Source organism: Saprolegnia diclina, assembly GCF_000281045.1.
Source record: "Saprolegnia diclina VS20 unplaced genomic scaffold supercont1.2, whole genome shotgun sequence".
NCBI lineage: Eukaryota > Oomycota > Saprolegniomycetes > Saprolegniales > Saprolegniaceae > Saprolegnia > Saprolegnia diclina.
The window spans coordinates 382,376-400,162 of NW_008246069.1; the positions used below are offsets into that span (position 1 = coordinate 382,376).

Sequence of the window (17,787 nt, forward strand, 5' to 3'; positions counted from 1 at the left end):
ACTTCTGCTGAGCTTGTTCAACTACTACTACGGCTTCTTGCAGCGCTTTCGCCGGTGCGGGACAACCACGCGGGCCAAGAGCGGTTGCAAGCGCGGGTCGTGCTGGAGCGCGTCGATGGCGTTGGTGTCGAGGTAGTCGAGGCACTCGAGGTCGACAAGGGCGAGTGCGAATGCATTCAACGCCATGGCGTCGTCGGTGGCAACGTGCCAGCGGAGGCGGCGCAGACCTCTCGGAAGCACAAGGTACCGCAGAGTGCCGAGACGACACCGACGGTGCACGTCGAGCTCTTGCAGCGACGAGGCGCTCAACGCGTCGAGGACGTCGTGTAACTCGTCGGGCTCGAGCGTCGATTGGTCGTGCACGAGCGGGGCGTCCAGCACGAGGCGACGGCAGCCGGGGTCATTCGCCTGGCGCAGCCACGTGGCGAGGGCCGGCGCAAACTCAAGGTGCGCATTCGCGCTTGGGTCGATCTGGAGCTGCAGAGAGGTCACGGAGGTGCTGGCGACAAGGCGCTGCACGGCGTGTTGCATGATTGGCGCCGTCACGTCGGCGTTGGGCACGTGGAGTATAAGCGACGTGAGCGCTGGCAACGAGAGCGTGAGGTCCACGAGTGTCTCGCAATCGCCAAGCTCGAACTCCCGGTCACGCGCGAGCTGGAGAGTCACGAGGGTAATGTTACCAGCATACAGCGCGTGGAAGAGCTCGAGGTGGTGGCGCCGCGTCGCGCGCTGACGGAGCTCGACGCGCAGCCCGAGTGCCACAAGCTGTCGGAGCTCCTGGAGCACGGGAAGCGGGTTGGTCGACGCGTCGTCGCCGCACGTTAAAACGGGCCACGCGAGCGTCATGCCGACAGGCGCGATGCGCCAAAAGGCGGCGGTCGCAGCGGTCGTCCGTGTCATGAGAGCGGGAGGAACGGCGTCGAGGAAATCTAAGACGTCGGAGGACCTGGAAATGTATGGCGAAATGGCCTCGATGATGCCAGGCTGCAGGACGGCGCTCGGCGCGGCGGGTGGTTGATCGCTGTTGCACATGAGTTGCCAAATGCGATCCCACATTGCACCACGACGCTTATCCGGATCCGCAGGACGGGCGAATCAGCTCGCGCTAGCGACTTGATACTTGGCGACAAACCTGATTTTTGCCAGTGTGTGCAGACAGAATCAAGTTTGCATCGAAGTATCAAGCCATGTTGCCCTCGGATTGGCCAACGCAGCGAGAGATTGTCAAAGCGACCAAACTGCATGGTGCATTCTATCCACTGCACCTGCGTCGATACGGTCGATCAAGCCAAGACTACCGGTACAGTATCGAAACGACGTCCTTTGCGCTCGTTTGTAGAATCAAATCACAGAAAAGCGGCGAGCGCTGGCATCCTATCCTGTGTCAAGTTGCGGAATTGTCTCGTTAGAGATAGAATTTGATTCCTTGGGGAGTAGGACATGATACATCCCTCGTCGTCGAGAGCGACCTTCTTGCTAACTTAACCTGTATTAGCACGCTCGGATGCATCAAAGCAATAAGTCAAGATAACGGGAATTCTCTTCTTTCGTTGGTCAATGCCAACGCGCAGGCTCCCAAACGCCCACAGCAGGTTGGTATTGCTGCGTGATTAACGCCCGCTTGAGGAAATCCTTACTCTCAACAAGAAGAGCGCCAACGGATGTACTCGGCGGTTCAAACTGTCTCCTACAACACACAAAGACTCGAACTCTGCAGCATGACATCGATTGGCTCTAGCGTTGACACTGTTCACCTCCAAGCTTCCCCAGGCCTCAGGTCGTTGTTGAAGTGAGTCTATGTAGATATAATTTACACTGAACTGTTTTTTGGGGGGGTAGACTTTCGATTCAGAGCTAGACGGCAGCAGCGGCGAGGCTTAGCCGTGTTGAAGGCGAGGCGTGTGGATGGCGCACGCCGGGACGAAGTGGTCACGAAGCCAGGCATCGTGGCGCAGGGCGTGCATCATTTGGAAGAGGCACATCGCTTGGGTATTCAGCATCAAGCCCCAGGCCTCAGGTTATTCACACGTACACATACTACAGTCTAACGTCAGGTCTAGTCTGGTCTAACGTTACTACTGTAGTAGTGAAGACAACGGTCGACGCACAGGTAACTGGTTGACGAGTACGTTCCTGTCCTCAGCGCAACATACTAGATCTCCGCCTGCACGCCTCGGCAAAGAGACCTTCTCGAAACGGCAGTAGTATCCCGTTGGTGATTGCCTCGTCTACCACAGCCCGATCCCACCGGAAGGGACAACCTCTGCATGATGCAAGCCCTCGTGCTGCGCCGCAGGTCCCATCCACTAGAAGAGAAGGGTTCTTCTCGAGAATCTTGCCTATCGCGCTGCTACCAACGTGGCCCGCCGCATGTATCGGCAGCATGGTAGCCTTAAACCGTGATGGGCCGTCGTCGGTCGGATGTGCGTGCTTCACCATGAGCGCTTCGCCACCATCAACGTTGCTGCATAGCCGCGTGGCGTGCGTCAGAGACACGGGCCATCGCTGCATAGAAGAGGGAACTACATAAACAAGCACTTTGTATGCACCTCGAAGCTTCGGCCCCGTTCACTTGGCAACTTGCTCCGTCCACATCACTTGCTATGACAATACGCGTGGCATACTATGAACCAATACAACTCGATTTGGGCTTTTAAAATACGCAATCGGCCAAACCAATGGCGTCCGTCGCACTCGTGGGCGGACGACTCGATCTGGCGATCAAAGACACTCTACTGGCGCGACTGCTCCTGGAAGGTGTTGATGCGGTTGTCGCTCATGAGGCGGATCGGGTTGCGGTGCGAGTTCCAGCTCGTCTCGTTGACGTTGTCACGGACCGGGCTGCCGCGGTTCTCCTTGCTCCAGTGCACGTGCGGGCAGCTCGTGAGGTAGCGGACCGAGGCGCCGCCGGCGAGGGCGCAGGCGCCGACAATGACGCCGATGACCGGCCACGCGGCCGTGTCACGGAGCCAGGCCTGGGCGAACGTCGTGGCTTTAGCGCGGTGGGCCATTTTTACTACTTGCGGAGGAACTCGGCGATTGCAAACTGACTGGTAAACACAAGTCGACAACTTTGAAAGGCGTACTTAGTCCGTACGTATACGGGAGAGAAGCCGTACTTAGCCGAGGCGGCGACCACTTTTATACTGCCTGCGTTGCATGGCTGCGAGAGGCACCCGATAAAGTGCGCATTAGTCACCTGGGTGGTAGATAGTGTCCAATAAAGTACGCTGTCGAATCTGGATAGAAACACCCAAACGAAACTTGGGTGTGATGGCGACCGTCCCATCGTTGTGTATGTGCAATTGGGTGTTTCTAGTGCCACCCAACCGTGCTGCCAACGATTTGCGGTTTGGTTTGCGGTTGGCAGCACCAGCATGGCCGACGAGGACGAGCGGCTCTTGGCCGTGATCGAAGCCGCCGCTAACTACGAAGAGGCCGCTGCGGCGTCGGCCGACGCCCTTCGCCAGGCCTTCTTCAAGCTCTCGTTCGCCCGGCGAAGCCTTCCGCCCGAGACGCTCTCATCCGTGGCGTTCCGCGAGCTCTTTACCGCCGACACGGCCGTCGACGTGTCGGACACTGCTGACTACAGCATCCAAAAGAACGTCTCGTGGGCCACCGACGAGGCGCCTGTCGCGGAGCCGACGCTGCGACACCGCCATGCACACGCCAAGCCGGCAGCCACGCTGCCTGCGTCGACAGCGCCGGCCATGCCAACACCAATCTTTTGGTTTGCGCCACTGCCGTCGCACGAGCTGCGCTCTGCCCAGCAACAATTCCTCAAAGGTGCTTCTTATCACTCGAGCCGGTCGATCTAATGCCTGGATCTACTAGCACTGACGCAGATCGTGACGACCGCGTCGCGCGCCGCGACCGCCCAGGCCGCGCTCGCAGCAGCGTCGCACTGACCACCACCAAGTATTACATATATACGGCCCTGTGTTGTTTGATCGATTGTTACGCAGCGAGGTCGTGGCCATGGACCTTTGGGTCCCACTCGTCGCTCGAGAGCTTGGCGTCATAGTCGGCGGCTTGGATGCCTGCGCTCTGAAAGTCTTCCATCCAGTCGGAAATCCCAAGGAGGCGCGAGAGGAACCGGTCGTGGTGCACGTGCATGAGGAGGAGGCAGACCGTCGAGAAGCTCACATACCCCAGCTCGTTCTTGTCCATGTACTGAAACAAGAGGTTGGCCGAGAGCATTTGCGACGGCGGCTTCGCGACCCACTCGGCGACAAAGAGCTGGAGGACTTCGGGCGACCGGAGCTGGTCGGCGCCATGCACGTCGTACTTGTCAAAGACCAAGCGCATTTGGCGGAGACACTCGAATTGCTCGGCGTACGCCGACTTGGACACGCCGAGCGTCTCGATCTGCTTGAGCCGCTGGTAGCTTGCATTGCCAATGCGCGACGGCATGCGATCAAACTGCAAGACGAGGTACCGGAGGCAGAACGCGAGGTGCTCGAGCAAGACGAAGACGATCACTTGGGGCATGACCCAGCTCTGCGACCGCATCTCCGACCCACACGCCGTCGCATTCGTGCTCAGCTCGAACGGGATCGACTGCATTGGCACCATGACCGCCGCGTCAAAGGCAAAGTTGCATGACGTCACAAAGTACGGAAAGTGGTAGACGGCAATGAGACCGGCGACGACCGTGATGCCGATTATGTTGGCGTACGAGAGGACGGTCGCCCACTCGCCGATCGACGTGTCGCGGCGTGGCATCGGCCGGCGGTTGACAAAGAGGAGGCGGAACGCGTCGCCGCGGACTTCGAGCACGTTGTTGAGGAACGCAGGAAATGGCAGCAGCGGCCAGACGACCGTGAACATGACAACATATGAAAACTGAATCGCAGCGTCGAGGTAGTCGAACGTCGGGTCAAACTCGGTGAGCTTCGACTCGGCGACGATGTTGTACGCCGTGTACCCATTCGAGTCGTCCGAGAAGAACATGGTCGGGATGAAGAAGCGCGTCGACGACGAGATCGCACTCGCCAGTGTCCGTGCGCTCTTGTTGGTCGTCACGCTCGGTGCTGTGAGCGCGCGCGTGCAAAACCAGTGGGCGGTCTGCGTCGTCATGCCCCGCAGACACGAGTTGCGGAAGTGGATCGGCTTGCCCCGGCACTTGCGCACGAGGTACGGGATGATGGTCTCCATGAGCATGTTGAGCACTTGGGTGATGACGAGCGGTGTGACAAAGAGCGTGTCGAGCGTCAGCACCGAGGCGTTCCACTGAATGAGCTTGAAGACGCTTCGGACAGCGTCCGGGACCGTCGGCGCGTCCGACGCGAGGTACTTGATCGCTTGCTCGCCAAACGGAAGGTACACGAACGCGAGGAAGAGAAACCAAAAGAACCAGTTCATCCATACAAAGAGGAAGCGCCGTTGGATCAAGCGCGCTTCGTACTCGGACTTCCACGCGTAGTTTTCCCACTCGACAAATTTCGCCGAGAGCCAATTGAAGAGCTCGAAGAAGACAATGTCGATGAGGAGCCCGAGCGCCGCGCCTTGGAGAAGGATGTAGAACCACCGGTCCGTGCCGAGCGCGGACGTTGGCGAGTTGAAGCAGTTGATCATGGCCACGCACACGGACGGCGTCGACGACGTCAGCGCCGCCGTCTTGCACTCGTCGCAGGTCGCGACCGTCTTGGCAAAGACGTACCACTGGATGAACGGCAGCGTAAAGAGGCTCTGAAGGACCACGGAGGCGCCGACGAACCCAAACATGACGGCTTGGATGACCGTCTTCTTGCGGGATATTGGCATCTTGTCCATCTTGTTGGTGAGCGGGTTGAGCTGCCACTTGTACTGAAAGAGCGGGTTCTCATCGTTGACATCAAACGCCGACTCTTTGTTCTTGATGTCGTTGCCAATGTTCCACTTCTCGACGAGGAGCCGCGTCTCGCGCTGCCACATGACGAGGAACGTCGGCGCCCAGATCGCGGACGCGAGGAAGGCGAGCACCGCGAGGCCTTGGATGTACGCTTGCCACACGGCCCCCGAGAGGAACCGGAGCGCCAAGTAGTAGACGACAAAGACGGCCATGAGCGGCAATAAGAGCTTGGAGTAAATGTGCATGAAGGCGAAGAGGAACGCGACGCGCTCGCCAAAATGGAACCGGAGCTCTTCGATCGCCCAGCGCTCCGAGTTGCCGCGGGTCGCCTTGGTGACCGAGAAGGCAAATGTTCGCTTCCGGTACTCGGCAAAGAACTCTTCGTTGAAGACGCGGTCGTGCAGCGGGAAGATCGACTCGATGACGTCGTGCACCGAGAGCGCGTTCTGCATGTCGAGCACCCACGCCTCCGTGTCGTACTCGCGCAGGGCGTTCTGGATGATGTTCTGCGTCAATTGCAGCTCGAGCGCCGGCGAGAACGAGAGGTCGGTCGTCAAGTGCGAGTTCTCGCTGAGCCGCGACGACGCTTTGCCCTGCTTGATCGCCCACTCGTCCTTCTCGCGCTTGAACTCTTCGGCGAGGAGGTCCTTGTCCTTGTACGGATCAATCAAAATGCAAACGTTGTCCGTGTGCGCAAAGTGGCGCATCTGCGGCGTCATGTTGAAGTCCACGTCCTCGAAGCGCGAGTCGTTGTCGAGGAGGATGACGCCGAGCCCGGCCTGCACGAGCCGCCGGCAGATCTTCTCGTGGAGTGCGCCGACCTGCGCCGTCAAGTCGGCGTACGGCTGCGACCGGTACGCGGTCCGCGTCTTCTGCAAGTGATCTTTGACCTGGCACGTGTTGCGGAGAATGATCGCAAACGTGTAGCGCTGCTGCTCTTGGAGGTACCGCGCGATCGGCTCGTCGCTCGCCTCGTCGATCGGGTGGACGTGGCGCCGGCGCGCAGTTGATAGCTCCTGCAAATGCTCTTCATTGCCACGCGCATGCAGAAACTTGCGAAACGAGAACGGCTCATGGGACGTGGTCGCCGTCGCGGGCGCGCTCATGTGCTTCATCGACGTGTACCGCAGCGACGTGACGCCATGGTCGCCAATGTCGGTGACGAGCGTCTTGCGGCGAACGTCCCAGCTCGGCGGCGCCGCCGAGAAGCGCGCGTTGGCGTTGTTGCTGTGGAAGGCTGGCGGCAGAGGCGGCGGCGTCTCGAGGTCCTCAAACTCGCCCTCGTCGTCGTCGTCGCCGTCGTGCTCGGCCGTGTGCGACGCATCGGAGGGCTCGACTGATGCACCATCCGAGGGCCGGCGCCGGCCTAGCCGCGGCAGCATCGAGAAGGTGAAGCGCTCCGGCATCGATGGGGTTTGGCTTCTGGACATGCGTTGATCCAGAGCGGTGCTAGCGCATGTGTTTGTTACTGCGACTGGCTCTGAGTCGACGAAAGCACTTGGGCTTTGTATTGGCGGCCCCAAAAAATTCATTGCAACTGTCCCACGCGTCTCCTGTTCAAGACGACTTGAGTTTGAGTTTCAGGGCAAGTATCCAACTTCAACCATGCTCACAGCAGGCAGCACCTCCTGCAGAGTGCCAGAACGATGTACATCTTGGCTGCTATCTTAGCTTGCATGAACTCATACCTCGTGCATCTGTACTAGTAGGTGCGGCCGGGTACCCATGCGAGGGCGTGATACCGGCGAACTCGACATCCAGGCGCGGTCTGAACCGTGGGTGCGGCCAGGTAGCACCGGCGAAGACAATACGTACTGTATGTACTCTTCATGACTGATAACGTCGACGCGCGGCGCTATTTGATGGGCCGAACGTCCCAGTCCTACGCCCTGCACATCGTTGATGACGCACGGGCGAGCCACAGCAGCGTTGACAGTCATCAACCGCAGGGACGTCGTCAAAGGTATTGCTACGTCGCAGCCAGGAGCCATGTTCCCATCGTTGGGTACATCTCCTCTTGTAGAGAGGAGTGGCGTGGAGGGTTGCAAACTGGGGTAAGCTCCTTGGGTACCCGAGCAGCTCTTGGCGGCGTCCGTGCCACGTCACTGTCAAACTCAATTGAGAAGCGAGACTGGACAAAAACTCAATTCGTTATCGCAACCTCACATAGAAAGCCCGACACACAGTGGCGCGGCCTTCGATTGGCTCGCGCAGACCAAGTCATTACGCTCGCGTCAGCCGCAACGAGGATGGGCGACGAAGCATGCAAAAGGTCAAGCGATCGTAGCAAAGCCAGTTGACTACGTGCGTATGCAGCTGCCCGCGCCTCTGGGACTCTGTGAGGGACGGCTGGGAGGACGCCCGTGTCGCCTCCGAGCTTTCCTCGCGCCGCACTGTGGAATGAGTACGCTTGTCAGGGGTCGCGTGAGTTGACGCATAGCACGCCGGCAAGCCCAAAAGCAATCGCTTCGCTGCAGGCGTTTACGAGTGCTAGTACCAGTGTACCTGGCAAAGTGCAAACGACCTGGCAATGTGCAAGCAACTGCTCACCGCCGGAAGGCGACCACCGACTTGGTCTAAAGCGCTGTACATTATTGTTTTGCAAGGGCGATTTATGCTGTCTCGGGACGCGTTGGTTGGCGCTGGTATACCTCAAGATCATACCCGTACACGATGATGCGTCGCTGCATTGACGGCCGGACGCAATGGCTCACGATAGCTCTCTTGCGGCTGAACCGCTTGACGATAGTGTCGGTCAGGATCCCAGAAGACGAGGCTCGGGGTTGCAGTCAAGAAACACACAGGCGTGAAGCGTCACTGGGGAGGCCATGGACATCGCAACCTTTGCGACCTCGAAGGATCGATGTTCTCGGTGGCGGGTAGGGATCGATGGGCCGTGTACTGCGACGCTCGTGCTTGGCCGTGGCTGGTTGTCTGTCGATGAGCAACGCGAATCGACGCCATCGCTTAACTTATTACGGTAAAAAGTCGCCCAGGTTCAACTCGTCGTCGTCCCCCGACACGAGGTTCAGCCCGTCGTCGTCGTCATCTTCGCCCGAGTGTGCGATCTCTTGCTCCTGCGGCTCGATGATCTCGACGCTGCTCGTATCGTCGTCGTCGTCGTCGTCGTCTTCCACGTCCGCCTCGTCCTCTTCGCCGCTGAGCACCAAGGGCGAGTTGTACGCACCGCTCGGGCGCGCGAGTTCCGTGATCGTCGTCACAAACGACGGGTCGAGCCGGCACGCTTTGATCAAGAGCTGGTCCCGCCACGACTCGTGGCCGTGGAAGAGGTCGTTGCCGTACGTTTCCAACGCGTCCGAGAAGAGCTCCATTTTGGTCTTGCTGTCAATCGAGTCGAGCAAGCGCTGGATGCTCGGCGAATGCGTGCTGAGCGGGGCTTGCGCCTGCTTGTACGCAGCGCCGCTGGCCTTGGCGTTCTTCATGTTGAAGTTCTTCGCATCGTTTTTCGAGAACGGGCGATGCGGGCTCGCTGAGACCACATGGCGGTCTTCGTCGTCATCGTCTTCGTCATCGTCGTCGTCGTCGTCGTCGTCATCATCGTCGTCGCCGAGGTCGATCACGTCCACAGCGTCCTTGCGCAGGCGCTTGCCCTGCGGCGACGCGTCGTCCGTGTCCTCATGGGGTCGCTTCCCGAGCACCGAGAGCGGATCGTCCTCGTCAAGCTCGACGTCCTCGGTCTCGGCGCCGTCGTCGACGACCGCCACATGCACGTCGTCGTCGTCCGTGATCGTCCGCTCGAGCTCCACCATGCTGCTCATCCGGCCCAGGTTGAGATTCGCGTTTTGCAGCACGTGCTGCGGGGCATTCCAAACGCTTTCTGGCTGCTACACTACCGAATTGTATTGCACATTAAATATACGTATTTTATCATCCGGATATACCATCCGTATCCGGACGTGTTTCTGTGCCCAATCCCATTGAGTGTTTGTATGGCCCCAACCATCCGGATACCACAATACCAAAAGTAACAACGTCCAAACCCCGCGTCCGGATACGGTGACGACGCGCCAATGCCACGACAACCGGCGTTGCCGCCATGTTTTCCGTACAAGTCGACGTCGACGATGGTCTTAGCGCAGGAGAAGATGGCGCAAGCAGCGCATGGACTTTATGCTTGAATATGCGAAGGTACGCGGCTCGATGGCAGCACTGGTAGATGCATCTGGCCGCGGAGGGCGATCGAAGGCCAAGGAGCTCAAATCTTTGGAACAAACAAAACAGCGAGTCTATTGAGGTGGGTCTAGAAGGGACGGCGCGTTAGCCGTAGTGGAGGAAGAGGCGTAGCCGACTGCGCATCTCGGAGCTTTCCATCGATGAAAAGCACGCTTCCGGCAACACGTTGCAGAGTGCATTGAGGAGCTTGATTGGAGACTGGGTGCAAATCGCGTCTTCAGTGAGCCCGACGGCTTCGCACCACGCGCCGCGGACGACGCCGGTGGCGGTTGCCAGCTTCTGAACAAAGGCGTCGCGGTCGCGCGCCGAGTGCCAAATGTTCCAGATGGTCGGCCACGGCTGGCCTTGGAGCTCGAGAAAGTGCTTGCGGATCTTGCGCGCTTTGCGAAGGTGCGCATCTAGCTCGGCTTTGTGCGCCTTTTGACGCGTGATCCAGGCTTCGCTCGAGGGGTCGATGAGCTGGAGGCAGAGATCGTCGAGGGTTCGTGTCCGAACAGGCAGCAAGGTGACGGCGACACGGCAGGTGGGGCATGACAGAGACTTGAGGAGCCAGTGCTGGAGGCAGCTGCCGCAAAACGAGTGCGAGCACGAGAGCGTCATCGACTCGATAAAGTACTCGAAGCAGACGGGGCACTTGAGCGGCGACTGGCCGAGGCCTGGCTTGGTCGCCTCTTCGCGCTCGAGCGTTCGGAAACGCTTCTGCACCGAGAGCTCGCGCGGGTCTTTGGCCAGCTTGCGCTTCTCGGCCGACGAGAGCGGGCTCGTAGGCGCTACCATGGGCTGCCGATTGAGCGGGTTCTTGGTCACGAGGACAATCTTCGAGTTGCCACGGCCTTCCAGGAAGCACTTGATTTCAAAGCTGTCGCTGAGGTGCTTGGCGAGCACGATGACGTCGCCGTGGAAGATCTCGATCGACGTACCGCGCTTGAGCTCATCGCCATTGACGGACGTGCCATGCTTGCTCTCGAGGTCCTTGATGAACCAGCGGACTTGGTCGTTGCTGTCAAAGAGGCACGGGTATATCTTGGCGTGCTTCTTGCTCACGCTGCGCGAGAGCGCGGCCTCGGACGAGAACGAGAGCTCGCAGTCGCGGCTGCGGCCGATGCACACGGGCGTGAGCTCGAAGACGCGCTGCGCCTCGGCGGGGCTCGGCATCGTCTTCGGCGTCTCCATCGCCTTTTCCGGAATGCATGCCATTTGAATTTGCTTTGGGATTTGAATTGCGCGTCGTGGATTGGTCAAAAGTCAAGATAATGGCCGCGATGCCATTGGCTCGAATACACTCGACGCGGTCGTCGGATTGGATCGCTTGAAATCGGCATGTGCCGATTGTACTCGGGTCGTATCCTCCGGATAGTCGACGGCTATCCGGATGTTCTAGCCCGTGATATTGGTCGACCAGCGCCCACATAAAGTTTGCGACGTCCGAAGGGCCGAGATGGAGACGCTCAAGTACGACGAGCTCCTCCGCGCGGGCGAGCCCGGCGCCATGACGATTGCGGCCGCCTGCCTGCGCCTGCAGAAGCTGCTCTCGACGGAGCTCTCGACGCCACTGCACCTGCACTCGGTCGAGAGCCGGCGCAAGTTCTTTGCGTTCCTGCCGCGCTTCCTGGATCGCGTCTTTGGCGAAGAGCAAGAAAAGCAAGCGTCGTCGTCCAAGGTGAGCGCATGGATGACACAGTCGTATGGCGTGCTGCACGAGCCGTCGCCATCGACGTCGGCGGTCGCCAAGCCCGCGACAGGCCCGAACGCCCATCTCGGCGAGCATGGCCAAGCGCTGGTCCAGCTCTTTGAGACGGCGCTGTACGAGTTCGTCTTCAACATCTCGCACGCCGTGCGTTTTCGCCTCGACTTGACGTGCTTGCCCAACCCAGCCCAGGTCGAGATCCGCAACAGCGGCGGCGTACGTCGACCTTCCCACGACCATGGCCCCATCGCATGCTGCATGTAGATTCCGCCAATGCAAGCCAAACTCTACTCGACGTCGACGCTGAGCATGAATGGCAAAACGCAGTGCCTCATGGTCCCGATCCAGACGTACTTTCTCTTTAGCCTCCTCCGGTACCCAGTCTCGACGTCCAAGCTCAAGCGGCCGATCGCGACGCCAACCTCCACGTCCGCGCCGTCCTCCTCGTCTTCGTCCGTAGCCTCGACGACCAACTACGCATGGCGGTCGTTCTCGACGAACGGTGTCTCGATGCTCACGGAACGTCACCCGTACAACGTCCTCTTGCAGTACTACCTCTCGACGTTCTTGCCGCACGGGCCCGAGAAGCTCGGCTTCAAGAGCTCTCAGAAGCAGAGCATGGAGCTCTTCTTATCGCTCCTCATTGAGCTCTGGCTGCGCCAAAACCACGTCTTGTACGAAGGTACCGTCGCCAAGGTCCTCGACCAGTACACGCCGCCGACCGACGACGTCCTCAGCGCGCTCCTCCTCACGCTCGTCCATGTGCTGTCGGACAGCCACATTCCGCTGCTCTTGCATCCGAGCACGCACGTCGTGCTCAAGACGCTCCAAAAGCCATTGTACGACTTTTTTCAAATCGGCTTTTGCCGCGCGACGCCGTCGACCAACCCGACGTCGTTCTACATGCTGGCCGACGTCTTGCTCGCGTACCTAGCGCCGTGGCAGTGCGTGCAGTGGGCCGCATCCTCGCCCACTTCGTCGACCTTTTCCGCATCGTACACGCCATATGTGCTCGCGAACCTGCATTTCTACACGGGCCTCTTTGGCGTCTTTGTCACGGCGGCCCGGGACTTGGAGTGGGACGCCACCAGTCTCGACCTGCTCCGCCGTGCGCTGGACCTCTTCTCGCCCGAACTGCTTGCGCTCCTAACGCGCGCAGCGACCGAATCGTTGTCGGTCGCCGAAGCACACGTGCTCCAGCGCCACGTCATCGAGTTTGGGGCGACGCCGCCGTCCCTCGCCGACTTTCGGCGCAACGGCGAGCACCTCCTCGACAAGATGCAGTACATGAAGGACGTGCACCCGCGCGTCAGCAGCTCGAGTACCTTTTTGAACGCCGTGTTTACGACCTCGGCCGCGACCGCGTCGCTGGAAAGCCAAATCGACAGCGTTGGCGCGCGCCTCCGCGTCGTCTTGGCCATTCCCGAGACGTACGTCCCCGTCTCGGTCGTGACGACGACCCCGCTCACGACGTTTTCGCTGGCGTCGCTCAACCCAGCGCGGGACGGCCTCGCGCTCCTCTCGGCCGCCGGGCGCCGCCAAGTCGCCAACGGCCTTCGCCTCTGCACGACGGACGCGGTGACGTACGTGGGCGACCCGATGCTCAAGCCGATCTCGTCGTACGAGATCCCGTGTCTCGTGCGCCTCTTGTACCGGCTCTCGATGGCCATCAACGTGCTCTTGGGCTTGCCAAACCCGTACGAAGGCAAGACGACGCTCGACGAGAAGCTGCAGACGCCGACGACCGAGACGTTTCGCGTCAACCTCCGATTCCTTGCGGCCAAGACCAATGTCGCGTGGCTGCTGCTCTTTCTGCTTGGGACGTATCTGCTGCTGTGGTAATCTGCCCCTTTCTATATACTACATCCGATCGCTTTTGTCTTTTGTATCGACTTGATACGTTGATACTTGATAGGTGGTGTTGGAGAGCAAAATTACACGTTTACGCAGGCGCTTGTTACTCGCTGTCGTTGCTGTCGCTGCTGTCGTCGTCGTCGTCGTCACTGCTCGACGACGAAAAGTACGACGAAGACGACGACGACTGGTACAAGGTTTCCGAGTGGCCCGAGAGCGCACCGTTGCGGTGGTGCGTCGTCGATGCGGGCGGCGGCGGCGGCGACGGCGCTTTCGGGGGTGGCGGCGGCGTCATCGGCGGCGGCGGCACGGGACTCGCCGGCTTCTTGGCGTCCGAGTCGCTCGAACTCGAACTACTACTGCTAGAGCTACTGCTGCTGCTACTGCTGATCGTCTTGGTCTTGCGCGGCCGCGGCGCAACGATGGCCATTGCCGCCTTGGTTTTTGACGTGACGGGCGGCGGCAACGGCGTTATCAGCGGCGCCTTGGCTTGGCGCGCCACCAGCTTCTTCTTGGCCGGCGTGTCCGACTCGTCGCTGTCCCAGACATCTGGCTTGGCTTTGGGCTTGGGCGGCGCTCGGCGCGCTATCGAGCGCGTCGGCTTGGGCGTCGGCTTGGGCGGGGCCACGCGCTTTGGCCGGCGAGGCGGCGCATCGCTTGAACTCGAATCGCTCGAATCGTCGTCGCTCGAGTCGTCGTCATCGTCGTCATTGTCGCTCGAGGCATCCGACTTGGCATGGTACTCCTCCTCGTCGTCGCTCTTGCTCTTGGCCGCGCTGCTGCGTGTCGCGTCGTCTTCGGCCATGGCGTCGACGCCGTGCTTCTCGGCCTCGAGGACGTAGCCGGCGCAGACCCGTTCCAGTGCGTTGGCATACTCGACAATCAGCGCGCCCTCCGAGTTGTACGTGCAGCAGTTGCTCCAGATGAGGTCCATGTCGTGCTTGAAGCTGGTCCACGTCTACAGATCATCGTCGTATCGTCCTCTCTCCCGGCAGTCCACGTACGGCATAGTAGCTCGCCTTGATTCGCGCCTTGACCGTACCGAGGTCCATCGGATGCTGGATAATGCGCAGGTAGTCCGGACATCCATCGGCGATCGGGTCGACCGGGCGCGTAAACAGCGGCTACGACGAGACGGACGCGATCACAAAAGAGGCTCATGGAGTAGGATCGCGCGATACCGCTTTTTCTTCCTTGATGATGGCGTCGACAAGCGCGAGGCAGACCGTGTGCAGCGGGTACACGGACGACTGGACTTGCGACCAGTCGATCCACGTCGAGACGGAAGAGCTCGAGTGGCTGCGGGTGCTGCGCGTTCGTCGGTGGCGCCGCGACTCGTCGGCCGACGACCCGCCGTTCTGGTCGTCGTCGTCGTCCCACTCGCGCTGCCGCCGGGACGCGCGGTGCGCCCTACACAATGCAGATTAAGCAAACCGACCAGATCGAAGCGCAATATTGTACCGCTCCATGGCCAACTTGCGCTTGGCCTGCTCTTCCCGCTGGGCGGGCGTGAGGCTGCTGTCCGAGCTGTTGCTCGTGCGACGTGCGAGCCGCACGAGGCGCTCCGACGGCTTTTCGTCCCACGACTCGTCCTACTCGATAGGATCAGATCGTAGAGGGATACGTGGCAGCACGTACGGCCGAGTCGTCGTGCTCGCTCGTTTGTGATTTGATGCGCGTGGTCGCAATGCGCGACGAGGCTCGGCGCGGAAGGCTCTGCATCTGCCACAGCAAGTGCTGCTGGTGCTGCTTCTTCTCCATCGCTTCCTGTGCAACCTCGCCCGCCTTGAGGATTTGGATCAAGCGACCCTTGAGTCTACAGAGCAACGTCGTTTGCGCTCTCCGGACACCAAATGCTTGGTGTACCGCTGCTGGGCGACCGAGCCATCGAGAGCAAACTGCGTGTCGAGCACGTGACGCAGGCCGTCGACGGTCATGCTGACAACGCGCCAATTGCTGGGGCCGGACGGCGGATCAGGGAGGCCCATCGCAAGGTTCTCAGCCTCTTGCGCGTCGCGCTGACGCTTGCGCGTGTTGTACATCTCGAGGAGGTACTTGTACTCGGGCGGGTACGACGAGTGGTGGTGGTGTTTCTTCTTGGAGCTGCTCTTCTTCTTGGAGCTGTTGCTGCTCGTCGACTTCTTGACTGACGAGCTGCTGCTCTTCTTCTTCGCTTTGGACGACGACGACGACTTGGTCGATGAGGATGACTTGGGCTTCTTTCGGTCGACGACCGGCGGCGGCGGTGGCGCTTGGCGCGGCTGCCGGCGGCGTGGCCACCCACGGGCGTCGTTGACGAGGCATTCAAAGCACTTCCAGTCGCCATGCGGCTTCTTGAGGAGCGGCGGGTCCAGGAGTGCCATGTCGTAGAGCTTGTTGCAGAGGTGGCAGAGCACATGGGTCTCTGGCGCGCCGTCGTCGTCCTTGGGCTCCGACTTGGTATTCACTTCTGGGATCGAGGGCAGCGGTGGCTTGACCGCGTCCTCCTCCTGCTCGTTCTCCTCGTGTAGTCGAGGCTTCTTGGCCGACGACGACGATTTGCGGCTCGACGACTTGCGCCTCGACGCCGACTCGGACGTCGACGACTTCTTCTTCTTCTTCTTCTTCTTCTTGTCCTTCTTGTCCTTTTTCCGAGACGACGACGAGTCGCGCTTGCGCTTGAGGCTGCCGCCCACGAGAGTCTCGTCGTACTCGTCTGTCGGCAGCGGGATCGCCGCCATGCCCTCGTTGTTCTCGATCCCGTACTGCATCGAGATGCGCAGCTTGTGGGGCGTCGCGTACCGCACGTGGCAGTTGACCGATCTACCATCACATGCACATCCTTAGGACCTTAGGACCCTCGGGACAAGGACGTACGCCGGAGCGCGCTGCCAAAGCGGCTTGTCTTCGGCGTAGACCCAGCAGCCGTCGTGAAAGAACCAATAAATAGACCCGTTGTCGTCCTCGCCAAGGGCCTCGGGCCGCTACGTACGTCAGATGCCACCAAGTTGATACATGGCATGCGTACGAGCTGGTTGAACTTGTCGTCGTCGTCCTTGTCTTTGCTTGGCGCCGAGAGCGCGGCCACGTGCTTGCGGATGTCGCTGCAAGATTGCAACCGGCCTTCGCAGAGCCATTGCAAGATGAGCGCCTAGAGGCAGGAGGATGCAGGAGAGAAGAAGATGGAGCGGACCGTACGCGCTCGCGGAGACCAACGTCCTTGTACTCGCCGGGCATTGGGTTGACGACAAAGTGGCGCTGCCAGTTGTTGCTGTCGCCGAGCTTGCGCTGCAAGATACGCTCCCACTCGTGGCACCTACGTGGCAACATGAGACATGTGTGCGCCCATACGTGGAGTACATTTTGGCCTTTTCGATCTTTTGGCCCGCGTCGCGACAGAGCCGGTAGTGCACCTCGGCAAGGATCGCATTCGCAGCGCCCGACGTGACGTCTTCGCCGTGGATGAGCGCCATTTCGAGGTCCTAAGTCCAATTTGACACTCATGAGCGCCGATGGTCAGGACGGGCGTCGCCGTCGCCATCGTGTCTTCCCGTCCACTCAAACGACGCAGGTCGTATGCGAGCCAGAGCGTCGAAGGTAGAGAGGGGACCGCGACGGATGGGCGGCGCGCGGTCAGAGGCGGCGACCTACCGTGCGCGAGATCGGCGGGATCTTGAGCACCGCGCCAAACACACGGAGAAAGCTGCAGGCTTGCGCGACTTCGACCATGGACCGCAGGATCTCGAGCGGGCCGAGGTGCTCGGGGAGGACCTCGCGCTTCATCGGCAGCGCCGTCGGGCTCGGCGCCGATCCGGTAAAGTTCTTGTAGTCGATCTCTTGCTCGCTTCCATCATCATCCGAGCCGCTCCCGCTTCCTTGCGCCTTCTCGTCGTTGGACGTGCTCATGCTGCCGCTGTGGTAGCTCTCGTCGTCCGAGCCCTTGTCGTCCATCGAGACGTCGCCCTCCGGCGGCGGCGACGGCGGTGATGGCGGCGGACCCGTCGACGGCGTCGCCGCGACCGGCAACCCGCCTGCGGTGGTGGGCACCATCTATTTTTATTGTCTTTTGCATTTTTATAATTTTCGCCCTCCAAAGCTTATACTGTATTTGCGTCGCTTGCCGTTTGCCGAGTCGCGAGGCCGTGCCCCGGGGCACACAGAATTTTTCCGCCCATAGAAAAAGACAAAAATGTCATGCAAACCAACGACAGAGAGGAAATAGCAAGTATCGCAGGAGGTC

General features: G+C 60.3%; 8 protein-coding genes across 8 annotated transcripts; 2 read left to right on the forward strand and 6 right to left on the reverse strand.

The window, feature by feature from the left end:
• Window positions 1-27: 27 nt before the first annotated feature.
• SDRG_00735 (hypothetical protein) lies at window positions 28-846 on the reverse strand (the record flags this gene model as incomplete). Its single annotated transcript, XM_008606226.1, has 1 exon — window positions 28-846. One exon carries the CDS (start codon window positions 844-846, stop codon window positions 28-30), a length of 819 nt encoding a protein of 272 aa, XP_008604448.1.
• A 1,776-nt stretch (window positions 847-2,622) lies between these two features.
• Window positions 2,623-3,052, reverse strand: SDRG_00736 (hypothetical protein). The gene has a single exon (XM_008606227.1). The coding sequence runs from the start codon at window positions 3,009-3,011 to the stop codon at window positions 2,733-2,735; it is 279 nt and encodes a 92-aa protein (XP_008604449.1). The 5' UTR covers window positions 3,012-3,052; the 3' UTR covers window positions 2,623-2,732.
• Window positions 3,053-3,299: 247 nt separating this feature from the next.
• Window positions 3,300-4,071, forward strand: SDRG_00737 (hypothetical protein). The gene is made up of 2 exons (XM_008606228.1): window positions 3,300-3,786; window positions 3,835-4,071. Exons 1-2 carry the CDS (start codon window positions 3,378-3,380, stop codon window positions 3,906-3,908), a joined length of 483 nt encoding a protein of 160 aa, XP_008604450.1. The 5' UTR covers window positions 3,300-3,377; the 3' UTR covers window positions 3,909-4,071.
• On the reverse strand, window positions 3,958-7,365 carry SDRG_00738 (hypothetical protein; the record flags this gene model as incomplete). Its single annotated transcript, XM_008606229.1, has 1 exon — window positions 3,958-7,365. The coding sequence occupies one exon, from the start codon at window positions 7,363-7,365 to the stop codon at window positions 3,958-3,960; it is 3,408 nt and encodes a 1,135-aa protein (XP_008604451.1).
• A 1,019-nt stretch (window positions 7,366-8,384) lies between these two features.
• SDRG_00739 (hypothetical protein) lies at window positions 8,385-9,662 on the reverse strand. Its single transcript, XM_008606230.1, has one exon. The coding sequence runs from the start codon at window positions 9,610-9,612 to the stop codon at window positions 8,809-8,811; it is 804 nt and encodes a 267-aa protein (XP_008604452.1). The 5' UTR covers window positions 9,613-9,662; the 3' UTR covers window positions 8,385-8,808.
• A 392-nt stretch (window positions 9,663-10,054) lies between these two features.
• Window positions 10,055-11,233, reverse strand: SDRG_00740 (hypothetical protein). Its single transcript, XM_008606231.1, has one exon. It carries the CDS (start codon window positions 11,222-11,224, stop codon window positions 10,112-10,114), a length of 1,113 nt encoding a protein of 370 aa, XP_008604453.1. The 5' UTR covers window positions 11,225-11,233; the 3' UTR covers window positions 10,055-10,111.
• A 196-nt stretch (window positions 11,234-11,429) lies between these two features.
• SDRG_00741 (hypothetical protein) lies at window positions 11,430-13,679 on the forward strand. Its single transcript, XM_008606232.1, has 2 exons — window positions 11,430-11,930; window positions 11,979-13,679. The coding sequence occupies exons 1-2, from the start codon at window positions 11,466-11,468 to the stop codon at window positions 13,554-13,556; spliced, it is 2,043 nt and encodes a 680-aa protein (XP_008604454.1). The 5' UTR covers window positions 11,430-11,465; the 3' UTR covers window positions 13,557-13,679.
• On the reverse strand, window positions 13,589-17,632 carry SDRG_00742 (hypothetical protein). Its single transcript, XM_008606233.1, has 11 exons — window positions 17,199-17,632; window positions 16,908-17,029; window positions 16,746-16,863; window positions 16,576-16,698; window positions 16,425-16,531; window positions 15,435-16,370; window positions 15,207-15,384; window positions 15,030-15,160; window positions 14,750-14,978; window positions 14,573-14,692; window positions 13,589-14,526 (listed from the first exon to the last, which is right to left on the reverse strand). Exons 1-11 carry the CDS (start codon window positions 17,595-17,597, stop codon window positions 13,672-13,674), a joined length of 3,318 nt encoding a protein of 1,105 aa, XP_008604455.1. The 5' UTR covers window positions 17,598-17,632; the 3' UTR covers window positions 13,589-13,671.
• Between the last annotated feature and the right edge of the window lie 155 nt (window positions 17,633-17,787).

Coding starts and splice junctions, on each gene's coding strand:
- SDRG_00742 (XM_008606233.1), bottom strand. CDS start 17,597: ATGGTGCCCACCACCGCAGGCGGGTTGCCGGTCGCGGCGACGCCGTCG. Junction 14,979..15,029: donor CGCAAGTTGGCCATGGAGCG/GTACAATATTGC, acceptor TGCATTGTGTAG/GGCGCACCGCGCGTCCCGGC. Junction 14,527..14,572: donor TCAAGGCGAGCTACTATGCC/GTACGTGGACTG, acceptor GATGATCTGTAG/ACGTGGACCAGCTTCAAGCA.
- SDRG_00737 (XM_008606228.1), top strand. CDS start 3,378: ATGGCCGACGAGGACGAGCGGCTCTTGGCCGTGATCGAAGCCGCCGCT. Junction 3,787..3,834: donor CCAGCAACAATTCCTCAAAG/GTGCTTCTTATC, acceptor TGGATCTACTAG/CACTGACGCAGATCGTGACG.
- SDRG_00741 (XM_008606232.1), top strand. CDS start 11,466: ATGGAGACGCTCAAGTACGACGAGCTCCTCCGCGCGGGCGAGCCCGGC. Junction 11,931..11,978: donor AGATCCGCAACAGCGGCGGC/GTACGTCGACCT, acceptor TGCTGCATGTAG/ATTCCGCCAATGCAAGCCAA.
- SDRG_00736 (XM_008606227.1), bottom strand. CDS start 3,011: ATGGCCCACCGCGCTAAAGCCACGACGTTCGCCCAGGCCTGGCTCCGT.
- SDRG_00740 (XM_008606231.1), bottom strand. CDS start 11,224: ATGGCATGCATTCCGGAAAAGGCGATGGAGACGCCGAAGACGATGCCG.
- SDRG_00739 (XM_008606230.1), bottom strand. CDS start 9,612: ATGAGCAGCATGGTGGAGCTCGAGCGGACGATCACGGACGACGACGAC.